The sequence below is a fragment of the Molothrus aeneus genome, chromosome 31 (assembly GCF_037042795.1).
Source record: "Molothrus aeneus isolate 106 chromosome 31, BPBGC_Maene_1.0, whole genome shotgun sequence".
Taxonomy (NCBI): Eukaryota; Metazoa; Chordata; class Aves; order Passeriformes; family Icteridae; genus Molothrus; species Molothrus aeneus.
The window spans coordinates 1,318,986-1,335,685 of record NC_089676.1 but is presented as its reverse complement, the minus strand read 5'-3'; the positions used below and the strand labels follow the sequence as shown (position 1 = coordinate 1,335,685).

Here is a 16,700-nt window from a genome sequence, read left to right as displayed (position 1 = left end):
AACAAAACACCAAAAAAACAAAACACCAAAAAAACCCCCAAACTAAAAAAAAAAAAAAACCAAAACAAAAAATAAGAAAATGGGAACAGAAATGACTGACACAAACAGTACCATTCAAGCACAGACTTTTATTTTTGCTGTGGTTTATGTCAGTGAAACTCACCCCATGCCTTGGGCAGAAAATCTTCCCCCTCGCCGTCCAGAGCCACCTGTAAACACACACACACATGCACTGCTGTCCCTTGGCTCTACATCATTGGGCAAAGAAACACTTGACAACACACACAGGACCAGAATATGAAAGTGGAGAGGACTTTCCTGAGTTGATGGGATTGCCAGCAACATCTTTTGATGGATGGGAGTGACCTCAGCTGGCTGGCAGCATGATTAGCAATGCATCAATCCAGGTTAACATGAGGTTTCCAGCTGGCACAAATCAGAAGTATTGGACCCCAGATTCTGATTTCTGCAGTATGTGACCTCAGCAACAATTCCTAAGCAGCAGATTTTGGGGTAAAACTAATTTCTGCCCCAAGTATTTAAAGTCCAAGCCAGTGGTGGTGCTCAGATACATGTATAATAATGATGAGGTAGCAGGTTCTGTTGTTAACAAGCCATGGGCCACCCGCTAAAATAAGTTAACCTTGAGTTTTTTAACTTCCCACCTCTGCAATAAAGCACTTTTTTTTTTATTTCTAACTCCATGGATGTGATGCAAGAACTAGGTGCTGTTTGTAGCACATTTAAGAAGGAAAGCAACATGTAGGCACTAAAAGTAAGCACAAGAACAGAAAAATCAAATGCATATGCTCAGTTTGGCAATTCCTCCCATAAAAGAGGCTTTGGAACCCTCATGGGAGATAGATAAACTGACAAAATTCTCCTCCTCCCACCCCCTGAGGACCTCACATCCCGTGTGTACCTCGGCCTCGGCCACGTCCCCGCCTCCCTCTTTCCGTGCCTCTTCCAGACGATCCTCCGCTCTTACCACCATCCAATCCATTCTCCTGGCCCCGAACTGAAACACAGAACAAAGCAAAGACAATTTCAAGACTCATCCTGCTTTAAACCACATCTCAAACCCCAAAATGCAGTGGCTGTGTGTGTGGGGGGGGGAGCAGATCACCACTCCCTGAACTTCTGATTTAAGCTGACCGTAAGTGAGGCCATCATGCAAAGAATCATCTCTGACAGGGGAGCATTGAACAGATCCACACACACAGATGGGTCTGCCCAAAAAGCTCTGCTGACAGCTGTTACACAGCACAGTGCTTCAGTGGGAGGCTTTTGGGGTTATTCAAGGGAAGGTCCATACACTCTCTTCCACGGGTGGCACCTCGGCCTCGCCTCGGCAGCCCTCCACGTCGTCTGCTGAAATCCCGCTCCCGATCCCGGTTCTCTTTGCTTTCTTCACTGGGTTCTGTCTGTCCACTCTCCTTCTGTCCTGAGACACCTTTCTTCTTCCCAACCATTTCCCAGGAATGCTGAAAGGTTTGCAGAGGGGAAAGAAATGAATCCCAGTTAGATCAATGAAAGGTGCAAATCCATGAAGATTTAAACGTGCTACGGAGAATGTAACAGAGAAGGTCTCCTCAAAAACAGTTTCCAGAGCAATTTTTTAAAGAGTCTATCAGTCCACACACAGCACATCATCCTTCTTCAAGCCAAGCTTTCTTACAGTTGACTGGCACCCAATTTGAGGTAACAGGAGATGAGTTATTCTATTTCTGCAAAGATCTACTAAAATTCTTCAATAGAGATGGCACGATACTTCTAGAATTCAAAGCATGGATACATTTATACCTTGCTTAGGGGGAAGAAGAGCCTGCCATTTCACACAGACCACCAGGAGCTCTCATAGTAACCCAGGTAAATGTTTCATAGTGATCTGCAGTCAATGTTTGGGGTAAGTCCTTTCAGCAGATGCAAAGTTATTAAAAAACTTCTCCCTTAAATATCATTGTAGATGGAGAGAAGCATCACAGAATTTAACCAACAGGCAAGTTCAGCTGCAAAATATTAAGTCTGCCTCCAGTTTACTGCCATGGGCCTGCACCCATGTATCTTCTGACAGTTGCAGTGGTTTCATACTCTTAAACTGATGCTGCACACTGTTAGAACAATTAAAAATAGTCTTAAGTCATTTACAATCACCTGAAAACACAACTGGCAGACAGCTGGGTTTCAATGGCAGCATGCAGGGACAGTGACAAAAAAGCCAACAACACAGTGGCACAAACTGCCATCAAACCCAAGGCTTCCAAAGTCTTTCTCCATAGGTATCTGCCTTAGAAATAAACTTTAAAAAAAAACAAAACATTTACTGTAATTTTAATCAAATTTAATCTAATGCTAAGATCATAGCTGCAGTTAAACTGCTGTGATAGCAGGAGTTTGTTCTCTGACTAGAAGCCACTGGTTACAAAAGGTGTGGAGAACACAGCTGTGGCAGAGCTGTGCACATCCCTATCATTCCCTTTTCTAAAAGGATTTCCAAAAGCTGCTTTATTCAGTTGTCAATGGAAAGGGCTTTCTAAAGACAAGGAGGAATGTATCCATGTGTTGTACAGAACTTGTCTGAAGCCAAAGCAAGCAGAGAACCAGACGCTGGGGAGCAGCTGCAATACACAAAATATAATCTGAGGTGTCCAGCTCATCCACATACCCCCAGGTCTCATCACAGGCAGAAAAATGAGCTAAAGCATAATATTCTAAAATGATACTTAGACTCACAACTCAGAGCTGAGTTGGCTCCAACCAAACCAGGAGGATATGTGATATCAGCAGTGGTTTGGAAGGAGCTCACATTTCTAGGCTTTTTCTTGCTCTGTAACAGTACTTGCATCTCTGTTGTCTTTGTCACAAAAGGAATGACACCCTGCATGCTGGAAGGTTCCTCCTAAGCAAGTACTCTTGTTCTTGGGGCTGCTCAGGCTGTTCTCAGCTTGCCTGAGACAAGCACCTGCATGAGAAACAGCAGCCAAGCCCAATTCCACAAAAACAAACAGAAAAAAGGCCCTCAAAACCATGGCATAGGCAGCAGCACAGAAGCCAGTCAGCAAATCACTGAGAAATGAATCTTTAGGGCCAGAGACACAAAAACCACATTGCTCTGACAGAAAGGAACCCCAGCTGGCACACACCTGCCTTTCAATGCAGGTTACACAGCCCTGATGGGGAAAGGCAAGTTCCTTCATAGTCACTGGTGTGAAAGCACAGAGATGCCACTCTGCTACTGCTGAACTGCTTAGATTCAAAAGTAATGGGAAGGAAATTACTTCTGGCATTTTCTCCTCTATTCCTTCAAACCTAGGGCCATTCTCACAGCCCACAGAGAGCAGCATTCAGCAGCCAGGTCACAGCCACACTGTGGAACTACTCAGTCACAGTGGCTCTCCTTATCTTGACATTCCTGGATGCCTCACCTGCAGCTAGACTGAACTAGACCTCAGGAGATTTCCAGGAGCCAGCCCTACCGTGTCAGGATTGCCCTCCAGCAGCACGTTGATGGCTCTGTTGACATCCCCATTGCAGTCATGCAGAGCAATCACACACTCATCCTGGTTCTTGCCTGTGATGTCGATCAGCTGGAGAGAAAACAACACCATGGTCAGCATGTTCCAAACCAAGATGGCACCAAAATCCCTATGGGTCTCTCTCAGGAGGAAAGCGACTTGAATCCCAAACCAAAAACCTTTCAACAAAAAATTGAAGGGCTAGGGAATCTGCCCAGCCTTCCCAGCTTAACTGTGTTCCTCAACAAGAAGTGTGAATTTTTGAGTTACCATTGTTTTTTACCATACACCTCCTTTCACTACCACCTCCTTTTGCTCAGGATAACACAGTTACCTGCAGAAACAAACTAAAAGTTCATCTCCACAGAAGTTGCTGCACCCACATCAAGGCAATGCCAAACACAAACACAGGCTGGGGGACAATGGATGCAGAGCAGCCCTGAGGAGAAGGACTTGGGGGCTTGAGTTAACATCACCTGGCCACGTGCACTGGGAGCCCAGTATCTGCCAATACTGCCCTAGGCTCACCCACAGCAGGGGATTCTGCCCCTCTGCTCTGCTCTGCTCAGACCCTGCCCTGCAGAGCTGGCCCAGCTCTGGGCTCCCCAGCGCAGGGAGGACAAGGAGCTGCTGCAGTGAGTCCAGGGGAGGCCACAGAGATGATCTGAGGGCTCTGGAGCTCCTCTGCTCTGGACACAGGCTGGGAGAGCTGGGGGTGTTGGGCCTGCAGAAGTAAAAGCTCCATGGAGACCTCAGAGCCCCTTCCAGGGCCTAAAGAGGCTCCAAGAGAGCCAGAGAGGGACTTTGGACAAGGGCCTGGAGTGACAGGACAGGGGAATGGCTTTCCATTGCCAGAGGGCAGGGTTATACAGGCTATTGAGAAGAAATTCTTCCCTGTGAGGGTGGGGAGGCTCTGGCACTGCTGGAACAATTTGGGATAGTGGAAGACATCACCATAGCACAGGGGTGGAACTGGATACCCTTTAACGCCCCTACTGACCCAAGCCATGCTATGATACAACTTTATCAAGGCAGTCCAAGGAAATCCAGGCAGCAGCCAGGTGTGTCCCTCCCATCCCCTCAGCATTTACACTACTCCCAGTGCTGATCTCAGCTTCCTGTCAGAGTTCACCTTCGTTTTCACACTCACTTGTTTCACCTTCTCCTCAAAGTCAGCATCGTTGTGGTCCGAAATCATCTGTGCAAGTCGAATCTGTTCTGCAGTAGCCTAAAGAAACCAGGGAGAGACAGAGCACATTGTCAGAGTGGTGCATTTCAAATCATCCTCAAAAAGCCATTCTGCTACCCCAGGTTCTCTGGAAACCCTGGAAAGGAATCAATATGGCAAAGACAAGGGTCAGAGAAGGAGAACTCCAGGGAGAAAGTGAGATGAAAAAGGAGCAAGAAGAGGAACCTGGAAGAAAGGGATATATTGTTGAAGGGATGTATCTGTTGGCCTCATGGCACCAGATGAGCAGCAGCCACCCAAACCACATCTGTTTTGGGGCAGACCTTACCAGCACCACACCACCAAGACCCACTGCAGGTGGCTTCTCAGCCACTTACATTCATTAAAGCGTGCGAGGAACAGACGAATGGAAATCAACCCAAATTTTAGCAGCAGCTCCCACTTGGAGAGAGAAATGAAAACCCCAGACACATGGGGAGCTGATTTAGGCCAGGCCAGCTGTTAGCACTCAGCAGCCAGGTCTCCCCTGAGCTCTCTGGACACTGCTCTTACCTGTGGCCGCTGCTTGTGCTGCGTCTGGCTCTGTGTCTGTGTCTGCTCCCAGCTGCCCCGGGCTCGGGTAGTGCCCACCGATGTCATCATTTACAGTATATACAAATAACAGTATTTACAAGGTTTCAACTCTGTGGTGGGGCAGGGGAGAAGAGAGAAGGGACTGTTAGATACCAAAAGCAAAAGGCAGCACCAAGAGTGAACAGTCACAAAGGTAACAGGGCCAGAATGGCTGCTGTAGGTCCCCACCCTCCCCACCACTTCCCCAAAATCACAGTGGGCCAAGGCTGCCATCACCACGTGCTCCCAACACAAAATGGCCACTTGCACTTCTGGAGGTTTCTCCCTGGACAGCATGGCAGAGTGCTCCAGATGGAATATCACCTGCATCCAGGTGACAGCAATCAGGCACCAGGAGCCAGAGGAAAATCCCAGACTCACAAACTGCTTTGGGTTGGAAGGGACCTTGAAGCTCATCCAGTTCCACCCCCCTGCCATGGGCAGGGACTTCTTCCAACAGCCCAGGTTGCTCCAAGCCCTGTCCAATCTGGCATTAAATATTTCCAGAGGTGGGGCAGCCACAACTTCTCTGGGCCTCACCACCCTCATGGTAAAAAACCTCTTTTTCAGGTAATCTAGATTGACCTTCCTTCAGTTTGAAGCCATTTCCTGGACTTGAGGCAAAGAGTTTAACAACTTCTTGTTGGAACATGTGTGAGTGGGCACAGATCTGCCATGCACCCAAGCTGAGGCTGTGGCCATCAAATGGAGCAGGAAGGCTTGAAAAAAGCTTCAAAAAAACATCACTTGAAGGACAGAGCATCTCAGAGCCTCAGACACATCAGCTACTTCCCCTTCTCCTTTCTTGCCTTTAAAGCAGGGCAGGGGAAGCAAAAATGCTCCAGCAATAAGTGGTGCTACAGGTCTGTGGAATTTTTGTTTTAAGGAAAACCTGCCCTTGCAGAAGTGCCTATTTTTGCTTTTTAAAATTATTCCCTTGAACTAGAAAACCAAAATTTTTCCTAGTATTTTTGATCACAAACATACCAAAAAAGTGAATAATATGTCTGCAAGGGATAACAGCCAGTAACACTGTTGGATAACACTGCTTGAGGCAAAAAATCCCAAGAAAAGTTTGAGTGTCCAAAGGAAGCAGAGTTTTCTAAACTCACACTGAGCCTCAGGGCAGGGGTGTTGGAAAGGGATCAGCACTGAGGTTTTACCCTCTACAGTGCCTTTCAGGCAAAAAGGATGTGAGAGACATCCCACAGCACTTGTCAGGACTCACAGCTTCTGAGCCCCTGAAAACTCAATAAGCACAGAATTCACATTTTTGTATTTCATTCCTAAGACTGCAAAGCCTTCCCCTAAAGCAGCAGGACCTGCTGCTGTGCCCCAGGCAGACACAAAGGACATGGGAAGGAGCCACAGAGTGCAGAAACAGGGAGCTCAGCAAGACAATCAGTGCAGGATCTGATCTGAAACACTTCTGTCCATGAGCAGGGCAGCACAGGGAAAACACAGGGTGCCAAGGAGGGAGCTCAGAAGCAGCATTAGCAAACAGTGCAGGAAAAGCTGGGGAATCTCCTGTTGAAGTCTGACTGGGTGAGAAATCCCTCCTGAGAGCAGGGAGGCTCTAACATTGCCCCTACATCCCCCACAGCTGCTCCCACCAGTGCCTGGCCTTGCTCTGTAGGCAAGTTTCTGTGCAAGTGCTCCTGCAGCTCCCCACAAAAGCTTCAAATTTCCCCCCTCACAACCACCCATGCCTCATGGCAACTTAACACCACACTTTTACAGCTATACAGAGCCAAGGTCCCTTATGAGGAAACAATCCAAGCCACCAGGAGCCCCAGAGGTACAGGGGAAGAGCACCAAGCCTGCACTTCTGCCAAGGCAGAGCAGAAAAAGCCTTCTATCCCCAGCCATCCCCTCTGGGCAGGCTCCATTCCCATGGTATAGATTTATTTTTGCTTTCTTCCAGTTGTGAAGTTTCACACACAATTTGTTGTATTAAACCAACCCAACAGCAGAACCACGGGCCCAGAGGGAAGTGATTTCACACACCCACAGAAACCCTGGGCTGCAGGTCCAGCAGCCTGAGCCCAAACCTTGTGCAGCCCAGGCATTGCTCAGCAGCTGCTGCACTCCACCCTGCCACCAGGAACACGAGCATTTCTCCTTTCACGTGCTGAAAACTCATAAAAAAACCATCTATGGTAAAAACTTCAGCCAGAGCCTGACTCTGGTGAGGCTGTCAGGTGAGGTGTCCCCATGCAGACCCCCACAGCAGCCTTGGGGAAAGAGGATTTGGCTACTGGGAACTCATTCCTCACTGGGGGAACTGGGGATCAGCTCAGTGGCAGCAGTAACCCACAGAACCCCAATGCCTGCACTGCCCCACAGCTGCAAGAAAGCTTCCCAGACCAAAGCTGCTCTCATCAAAAGCATTCCACCTTGTCTTGAAAGAGCAAACCTGCACCCATGCATCAAGAGCTGAAAGAGCAGTTCCAGGCCAAGGGAGTGGTGGCCAGTCCACACAGGAGCAGAGCTCACACCTCAGAGCAACGGCTCTGCACTCCAGGGCTCAAGGAAAACAAAGGAATTTCACAGTTACAGGTTACAACACCCTCTGCTCAAAGCCACTGCATCAGATGAGACATTTGCTGTTACCCCCTTTCCTTCTCAGAGCTGCCTTCCCAGCAGGCCTAAAGAGGAGAGTCTCAACTACACAAGGAAAGTGCAGAGTCTCCAGAAAATGAGGGGATACAAAAATGTAACAAACTGTTCATTTTATTAGAAACGTCAGATAAGTTACAGTTTCAGAACCAGGATCTGTAGGTCCCAAGGCGGTGCCAGACCTGCTGGCTGCTGCTCGCCCTGGCACATCCCAGTTTCAGTTTCCTGATGCGTTAATACAGAAAAATGGTATTTTCATCCCATTCTGACAAACCTTAATAACATGTGCAAAAAAGCTCCAAAGCCCGAAAGGAAAGGGCCAGAGAAGGCAAACCTTTTCTTGCAACACGGGGCAGAATGAGGACCCAAAAAAAGGTTATCAATACGAGAAGTTTTCCCCAGAGCAAAGACACGGTGGCCGCAAACCGAATCATTCCATGTATGCAAACCATGAGCTTTTTTAGGGAGATACTCCCGGATATTCCATCAGAGACCCCGACTCGGTATCGACAGGCAGCGCTTTGCTCGGGAGACTTCCGGGCCGGAGGGCGCAGGGAGAGCCCCCCGGCCGGGATGGAGGGACGTGGAGCAGGGCGGCACTCGCAGCCCGGGGCTCCTGCAGGACCCCCGAACCGCTGCTGCCCGGGAATTTCACGTGGGCAGCGGAAGCAGCCGTACCACGGCCCACGGGGCGCCACCGAGGAGCGGTGGCAGGAGCGGGCCTGGCGGCCCGCAAGGAGCCCGGCAGGGCGGGAGCACGGCTCCCATTGTTACCGCCGGCAGCGGCGGGGACGGGCGGGCCCCGAGAGCGCGGCAAGGTCGGAGCCGCCCGACCCCGCGGCCCAACCCGCGGCTCACAACAAGGCAACGAACCGGACCGAAGCGGAGGGCGCCGGCGGGGCCGGGCGGGAGCCCCCACGGCGGCGCCAGGCCGGGCCCGCAACGGAGAGGCGGGCGAGTTCGGGCCGCTTCCGCCCTCATGGCCGCGGCCGCCATTTCACCCCCCCCACCCGCACCCGGCCCGCCCGCCTGCCTCACCTGCGGCGGCCGCGCGCTACGCCAGCCCCCGGCTACGGCCCGGCCCACTAGGCCGCGCGGGGCCCAGCGGCGCCGGCGGCGGGGCTCAGAGCCGCCCCCAGGGCACCGGACGCAGCTGGGCCGGGCGGGCGGGAGGCGGCGAGGCCGGGCAGGCAGGGGGCGGCGGCGGGAGCCGGTGGGGGATGGGTTCGGGGGCCGCGCGGTACCGGAGCCGCCGCCGCCGCCGCCGCAACTTTACCTGGGTCCGCCCGCACTGACAACTCCCCCGACCCCGCCCCCGGCACGTGACCGCGCGGGGCGGGGCCGCCCGCGCCGAACACGTGACGGACGCGGGGCCGCTGCGGAGGCCCCGTACTGGTCACGTGATCGGGGGCTCCTCCGGTCACGTGGTGGGCGCGCAGGGCGGCTTTGTGGCCGCCATGTTGTGCGGCCCCGGGCCGGGCCGGGCATGGCGGGGGCCGGCAGCAATTGGCTCTCGGGGGTCAACGTGGTGCTGGTCATGGCTTACGGCAGCCTGGTGAGCGCCGGCGGGACGGGGCGGGACGGGCTGGCAGCCTGGAGTGTCCGTGGGGCCGCAGCACGCGTGTCCGTGGAGCCCCCGCGAGGCTGATCCTGGCGCGTCCGTGGAGCTGCCGTGGGCCCGGGCCTGAGGGAGCGAAACGGCTCCCGTGAGACACGGCCCGGACTGTCTGTGGGGAGCCCCTCGGTGTCGGGCTCCGGGCCCTCAGGGGGCTGGAGCGCCCTTGGGGTCGGTGGGGCGGGTAGGGGACGTGAGGGGCAGGCTCTGTGGAGATGGGGAGGGCGTGGGGCTGACCTGAGCGTCCCTGGGGCTCCCAGAGGGCTAAACGGGGAGCTCTGTGCTCGCTGGGGGCGGAGGGGCTGCCAAGCGGGAGCCAGAGGGGTGGGCACGGGCTGGCTGTGAGACCTCCCCCCCGGCGCACGCCTGACCCCCGCCCCGTTGCGGCTCCGCAGGTCTTTGTGCTGCTCTTCATCTTCGTGAAACGCCAGATCATGCGCTTCGCCATGAAGTCCCGCCGTGGCCCCCACGTGCCTGTGGGGCAGCATGCACCCAAGGTGGGTATTCTGCATTCCTTGCACCCATCCATGCCTGAAGGGACGTGCAGGAGCTGCTGCCTCAGAGTGGTGAAAGGCAGTGGGGAGGGTTTATCTAGGGCTGTTCTTATCCCTTTGATCCCACAAACAAAGGGAGTGGTCTGTAAATGTTGTTTTGCTGCTGTACAGGATTTAAAGGAAGAGATTGACATTCGACTGTCCAGGGTGCAGGACATCAAGTACGAGCCACGGCTGCTGGCTGAGGATGATGGTCGGCTCCTGCAGCTGGAGACACCAGGTACTGTGCCAGAGCTCTGTCCTGCACTGTTCCCTGGGGCCAAGCCACACCTCTGACTGCTCCTTTTGGTGTCGTGCCACATGAGATGCTGTCTCTTCTCCTGTTTTCCCTTTCCTCACTTCCCTCCAAGGTTTGCAGAGATCTCAGTTTGTGCTTTCCCTTTTCCAGGCTGCTATAACTACCTGTACAGGATGAAGGCACTGGATGCAATCAGGACATCAGGTGAGGGAGCCCAGGGCAAGAGTGGGAGCAGAGGGGTGCAGAGGGACCCTGAATGAGGGTGCCAGCAGCCCCCTCCAGGTGCTCACTGGGGAGTAGCAGTCACTTCTCCCACTGGTGGCCTCAGGGTTGGATGTGCTGGGGCAGTGAGCATGGATGGAGATTTATCCAGGCAGTGCTTCCTGACCAGAGGGATGAGCACAGGTATTTTCACCTGTGCTTCAGCTGTTGTGCCTTTTTCCAGAAATCCCATTCCAAGCAGAGGCTCGGTACCCAAAGTCTTTAATAGGGAAGAACTTCTGTGCCTACCTGCTGGAGCTGAGGAATTCCAGCACCTCCTTCAAGGGCATCCGCAAAGCCTTGATCGACACGCTCCTGGATGGCTACGAGAGCGCCCGCTATGGCACTGGGGTGAGTGCTGGGGGGCCCTGCTGTGCCCACAGGGCATTCCTGTGCCCTGCCCTGCTGCTGGGACTGAGCTCACACCCCAACTGCAGCTGCATGTTCCGTGGTATTTTCTGTTTGTATCCAGGTCTTTGGGAAAACGGAATATCTGAAGTATGAGGAAGCTCTGAATGAACTGGCAAACATGTAAGTGCTGCTGGCCAGATGCAGTGCTGGGTTCCTGGGCCCCAGCAGCCCGTGAGAAGGTGTGAATAGAGATGGGTTTAGGGCACAGGTATCTGAGACAGGAGCTGTCTGTGCCCATCTGTCCCTCTGGGTTCACTCCTTCCTTGCAGCCCATCCATTACTGCAGTTTTGGGTTTGTTCCATGCTCACAGTCACTATTCCTGCTTGTCCCTGACCACCTTGAGTCAGGGACTTGCACAGAACCAGTAGCTTTAGATGCCAAGACCTCAGTGAGTGCTGTCATCAGGAAAGCAGATTTGCTTCATGTTGGACAGACAGACAGACACACAGGCTGAGCAGTGATGGTGCCTCTTCTCTGCCCACAGCACCAAGGCCCGGGGTGGCAGCAGCCAGCGGCAGCACCAGTCAGCAGTGAAAGACCTCACGCTGTCCCCTGAAGCCTCCAGCCCCACCACCATCCAGGTCACCTACCTTCCTTCCAGCCAGAAGAGCAAACGTGCCAAACACTTCCTGGAGCTGAAGAGTTTCAAGGACAACTACAACACACTGGAGAGCACCCTGTGAGCGCGCGGGGGCCTGGTGCAGTGGGTGTGCTGGGTGGGTCTGGGCTGCAGTGCAGGCAGCACTGAGAGGAACCAGCTGCACTCTCAGATCTCCCCCTCAGCCCACTTTGGAGGTCATCACTCGGCGGGGGCTCCGTTCCAGCTGCTGGAGTTTGGCCCTCACCAGGAGCCCGTTCTGGAGCTGCTGAGCCCATGGGGGTCAGCCCCACGGCCTTCTCTGCCACAGGCTTGTGACTCTCCAGCCTTTGAGTCCTGCATTGTCTTGGACCCTGTGAATAAACTCATGAGCTTGAGCTTATTTATAAAGACATGGATCCCAGCCAGCGCTCCCCTCCGCCCGTCCTTCCCTGCGGCAGCTGGCGGGAGCTGATGTTTGTCCGTCCTGTCCGTGAGGGTCTTGGGCACTGGAGCCACTTGTCTGTTTTTTCTGAAGGGTGAACACTTTTCCCCATGACGTCATTGTTCCTGCTGTCAGCCCTTTGTGCCCAGCCTGCCTGTGCTCCTGGATGGGGTAGAAATAGTTTGGTGCCTGTTCTTAGCACCATGGCTAAGCCACCGCTTTGGGCTGAGGTTTCTACTCGTTCTCCTGCACCCAGAGGGCATTTGGGGACATCTCGAGGGGACAGAGTGGTGTTAAATGTCCCATCTGTTCTGCCAAGGGGGTGTTTGCTCCCGGTCTCACCAGCGCCTCGCATGCCAGCGTCTGCCGAGCTCCTGGGGCTGACAGCTCATGGCCCCCACCTCGAGTCTGCGTCCTGCCAGGCTGAGGACAGCGCTGGCAGCAGCTCACCCGACACTGTGGTGTGGGCAGCACAGAGTGGAGGGTACAGACCTCGGCACTTTTTAATTACTGTTTAATAAAATGACAGTTTAGCTCAAGTAGGATGTGTGCCACTGGCCTCTGACTGCAGAGCCCCGTCCCTCCCCTCCTGAATCCTGGCATCCTGGCCTGCGTTAGGAATTGTGTGGCCAGCAGGAGCAGGGAGGTCATTCTTCCCCTGACTCAGTGCTGGTGAGGGCACATCTTGAGTGCTGTGTCCAGTTCTGAGCCCCTCAGTTTGGGGGAAGACATTGAGATGCTTGAGGAGGGCAACAAGGCTGGTGAGGGGCTTGGAACACAAGCCCTGTGAGGAACGTTTGAAGGAACTGGGGTTGTTTAGCCTGGAGAAGAGGAGGCTTAGAGGTGACCTTATTGCTCTCTGCAACTTCCTGAAGGGAGGTTGTAGACAGGTGGGGGTTGGTCTCTGACAGAACCAGAGGACACAGTCTCAAGCTACATCAGGGAAGCTATAGGTTGGATATCAGGAAGAAATTTTTCACGGGAAGAATAATAAAGTACTGGAATGCTCTTCCCAGGGAGGTGGTAGAATCACCATCTCTGGATGTGTTTAAAAAAGACTGGACATGGCACCTGGTGCTATAGTTGAGGTGTTAGGGCATAGGTTGGACTCAGTGATCTTAGAGGTCTCTTCCAACCTCATTATTCTGTGATTCTGTGAAGCTGCTACGAAGTAGCCAGGACACCATTAATGGTAGCCAGGATGCTGCCATTCCTGCTGTGGAGACTGAGATGCGGTGGCAGTAACTGGCATGCAGTGATGGCAGCCAGGATGGCACCATTACAGTAACTGGGAGGCTGTTACTGTAACCAGGACGCCGTTACTGCCCCGGTGTTCCATTAACTCCCCGCCATTACGGGGGCCCTGTGGCACTGGCCATGGCAGCACCCAGCAGCCAGAGCTCCTCACTGCAGCAGGAGGAGGTCAGACAGGGCAGGGGCTGGGAAGATGGAAGCTGTCCTGGGAGATAGTGGGCTGCAGTGTGCCCTGGTGCAGGTTAAACCCCGGGCCACACAAGTGTTGCTCTTTGTTTGCAGGTCCAGGTGAATGGGAATGCTGGAGCAGGGTTCCTGAGGAGGTAGAACTGGCAGAGCTCCCTGGGGGCTGAATCCCCTGTACTGCTGGGGATCTGTGGGCAATGAGGAGCCCTAGCACAGGGCAGGCTGGGGGGGACATCTCTGCATCCCTGACCTGCCCACCCTGTGTCTCAATAGAGGGCAGGGGGCCAGGGAGAACCCACAGTGCTGGGCATCATCCCTTGGGGTGCTGCAGTGGATCGTGGAGTCACGGCTGAAGAAGTGCGTGGAGTTGGAGCTGCACCTTGCAGGCAGGGAGCAGGCAGTGGTGAGGCTGGGCACTGGGTGGGTACAGCTGGGGTCCCCCAGCCCTCTGCTGCCAGGGGTGGGTGCCCCCTTTGTCCTGGGGAACAATGTCTCCCAGCACTGATGAGCCAGGGGGACTTGGGGGTTCAGCACTGCCCCTGTACCTGGCAGATCCGCCGAGATGCCCTGTGCCAGCTTGTCCTGGATGAGCACCTACAGCACCAGCAGGAGCTGTGCCAGCAGGGAAAAGCCTTCTATGTGGAGCGGCTCTGAGTGCTCAGCCCAGTGTGTGGCACTGGCCTGGCATCTCCCAGCTCCTGACTGAGAATAAAACATGTTGAGCAAGACAGGCTGTGTCTGCTGCATGTGAGGCATGGGACAGCCCAGGGCAGCAGTGGGGGGAAGACACAGCCCAGCACAATTCCTGTGGCTGGGATCCAGCCATGTCGCCTGCAACCCTGGCTGCCCTGGATCCTACACACTTCATCTTGCCCATGGCTGTGCCAGGAGATGGCAGCACGGCCAGCATGCCTCACCAGGCTGGGTGCTCCACACAGATCCCTGTCCCAGCACAGCTCCTGCTGCACCATGCCGTGTGCCACGATGCTCCTGGCCGTGTGGCACAGCCCTGCAGCAGCAGGGAGAGGAACCTGCCTGGGCTGGGTGCAATGCTCCCTGTCCCATCCAGGCACCCCAGGATCCCCGTGTGCTCCCCAGCTGGGAGGGCCCTGTCCCCCACCTCCCATCCCTTCTGTGCCTGACCTTGGTGTCTCCCAGCCCCAGGGCCCATCAGTGCCTGCTCTGGCTCTGCTTATTGACAGGGCTGGCGGCTGCTGGGCCAGCACCCCTCCCCACAGCCCTTCATTAGCTCGGCTGTCAGGCTGCATCACATCACCCAGCGCCACACACGCCCCCGGCTCTGGCACTGCTGCTGCCACGTGTGTCCCTGCTGTCCCCACTGCCACCTCATCGTGGCTGAAGCCCCTGACCCCCAAGGCTGGGCTGTGTCCCTGTCTTTCCCATGGCACTCAGGATTCTGGCTGCCCCATGTCCTGTCCCATTGGTCCCTCAAAGCCTGAGCCCCCGCAAAGCCCCTGGTGCGATTCCCAAGGCTGATGTGTCCCACTGCAGCAAAGCACTGCTGTGGTGTGGGAAGGCTGTGCTTGCAGCACTCCATGGTATCCCATGTGCCCTTGTCACTGGGCACCACCACCCTGGTCCCAGCAGCTGCCTCAGTGTGGATTGGGGTCCTGCCTCAGTCACCCAGCATGGATGGGGCCACATCCTCCACATGGATGCAGCAGGGTGACAGGCAGCCCTACCAGCTGCTCCTTGGAAGAGACACCCCTGTGACTTCCAGCAGCTCCCCAAAGCAAGGGGATGTGAGGCACAACTCCCCCGTGTCAATGGGGCTCGTCCTTGGGCAGGGTCATGTGCAGCAGCCCCTTGGTGGCACAGGGCCCACAGGCCAGGGCTGGCCCCCGGTATTGACAGCCCCGCTAATGACAGGGAGTGTCACCAGGGGCAGGAGCAGGCGGCGCGGGGTCATCGACCGCATCGACCGGCAGCAAGGGCGCGGGGGTCCGTGGAGGGGGCAGGGGGACGTCAATGGGTGGTAATTAATGGGAACGAGGCCACGTGTGTGGGGCCAGGGCTGTCGCTGGCCACGTCCCTCTGCTCGGTGCAGCCGAGCGCGGTTATAAACGGCGGCCAGGCGACCCCCAAGCCAGAGCGCAGCAGAGTCCCCCAAGCTGGCCCAGGTAAGATGGTGATGGATGTGGGGTCCCTTTGGCCCCATGGCATGCTGCTCCGTGCCAGTGCATGTCATGGTTTGCCCTGACATGCCATGCCATGCCATGCCACGAGACCAAGCCTGCACTGCCCTGCTCCTGCTTCATCCCGGCCACAGGACGCCTCCTGCTCCAGCACTGCATCCCGAGCAGCCCAGTACCAGCACAGCTGCCCAGCAGGCTCCAGGCACTGAGGTGAGGTTGGGTGCTGCCTCTGCAGTGCCTCAGGGATTATACCTGGGGCCCAGTACCAGCACAGCTGCTCAGCAGATTCCAGGCACTGAGGTGAGGTTGGGTGCTGCCTCTGCAGTGCCTTGGGGATTATACCTGGGTACCCTTCCCACCCCAGCTCTCAGCATATTCTTCTTTTTCTCTTACAGGCAGCTGAGCTCCGGGTCCTCCCACCTCTGTCTGCCCCTGTCTCTGTCTGATATGTTTGATATTAGGTTGTTTTATTGGAAAACCAACTAAATATCAAACATATTCTTACAGCGCCAGGGATGCCCAACACCGACTTGGCCAGATGCTGCCTGTGCCGTATCTCAGGCAGGGGGACCCTCTGCACCCTGTGCTGCACCCTCTGCTAGTCCTCACTGCCACAATAAAACCTGTCTGCCCATCTCCATGGGATTGAGAGGGGGAGCCCAGAGCCGTCCTGGGGGTTGGCGGAGGTTTGGGATGGCAGCGGGGTCAGCGCTTGCCACCTGTCCCCCCGCTCACGCCAGGGATGATGACAATACAAAGGCCCGTGGCCCTGTGCCCAGCACTGCCTCCACTGCCCTGGCATGGGGGTGTTATTTACGGAGGTGCAGCCACTGCTCAGGGCCCTTGGTAGGCACTGTCCCCCCTCCAGTGCCCTGCCCAGGGTACCTAGAGCTGCCACCAGCTCTCTGTTCTCCGGGTCCCTGGGTGCTGACCCCTTTAGCCCTCAACATCTGTCCCTGGGTGGGAGCAGTGGATCTTCTGTGGGAGATCCTAACCTGATTTGTGGGGCCAGTGGGACCTGTGGGCCAGCACGAGGAGGCTGCAAATCCTTCAGCTGCGGACGAAGT

At 55.1% G+C, this 16,700-nt stretch overlaps 2 protein-coding genes across 5 annotated transcripts in view; one reads left to right on the top strand and one right to left on the bottom strand.

Annotated features, from left to right (window-relative positions):
* UBAP2L (ubiquitin associated protein 2 like) overlaps nucleotides 1-9,274 on the bottom strand; it is a 30,957-nt gene extending 21,683 nt beyond the window's left edge. For 3 of the 4 annotated variants that reach the window (XM_066568009.1, XM_066568012.1, XM_066568013.1), the window contains exons 1-7: nucleotides 9,212-9,274; nucleotides 5,257-5,387; nucleotides 4,666-4,743; nucleotides 3,477-3,587; nucleotides 1,316-1,484; nucleotides 923-1,018; nucleotides 164-209 (exon numbers count right to left, since the gene is read on the bottom strand). In XM_066568009.1, the coding sequence (XP_066424106.1) occupies nucleotides 164-209; nucleotides 923-1,018; nucleotides 1,316-1,484; nucleotides 3,477-3,587; nucleotides 4,666-4,743; nucleotides 5,257-5,346 (590 nt within the window). In that variant the 5' untranslated portion in view covers nucleotides 5,347-5,387; nucleotides 9,212-9,274. Of the gene's footprint in view, nucleotides 1-163; nucleotides 210-922; nucleotides 1,019-1,315; nucleotides 1,485-3,476; nucleotides 3,588-4,665; nucleotides 4,744-5,256; nucleotides 5,427-9,211 lie in introns of those variants that run through there. The other variant, XM_066568011.1, reaches the window with a different exon arrangement.
* A 91-nt stretch (nucleotides 9,275-9,365) lies between these two features.
* C31H1orf43 (chromosome 31 C1orf43 homolog) lies at nucleotides 9,366-12,576 on the top strand. Its single transcript, XM_066568111.1, has 7 exons — nucleotides 9,366-9,490; nucleotides 9,946-10,047; nucleotides 10,216-10,324; nucleotides 10,493-10,546; nucleotides 10,788-10,954; nucleotides 11,076-11,134; nucleotides 11,500-12,576. The coding sequence occupies exons 1-7, from the start codon at nucleotides 9,422-9,424 to the stop codon at nucleotides 11,696-11,698; spliced, it is 759 nt and encodes a 252-aa protein (XP_066424208.1). The 5' UTR covers nucleotides 9,366-9,421; the 3' UTR covers nucleotides 11,699-12,576.
* The last annotated feature ends 4,124 nt before the right edge of the window (nucleotides 12,577-16,700 follow it).

Excerpts from the sequence above, each read along its gene's own strand:
- C31H1orf43 (XM_066568111.1), top strand. The coding sequence starts at position 9,422 with ATGGCGGGGGCCGGCAGCAATTGGCTCTCGGGGGTCAACGTGGTGCTG. Across the intron at positions 9,491-9,945 it reads TCATGGCTTACGGCAGCCTG|GTCTTTGTGCTGCTCTTCAT; the intron begins GTGAGCGCCGGC and ends GCGGCTCCGCAG. Across the intron at positions 10,955-11,075 it reads GCGCCCGCTATGGCACTGGG|GTCTTTGGGAAAACGGAATA; the intron begins GTGAGTGCTGGG and ends GTTTGTATCCAG.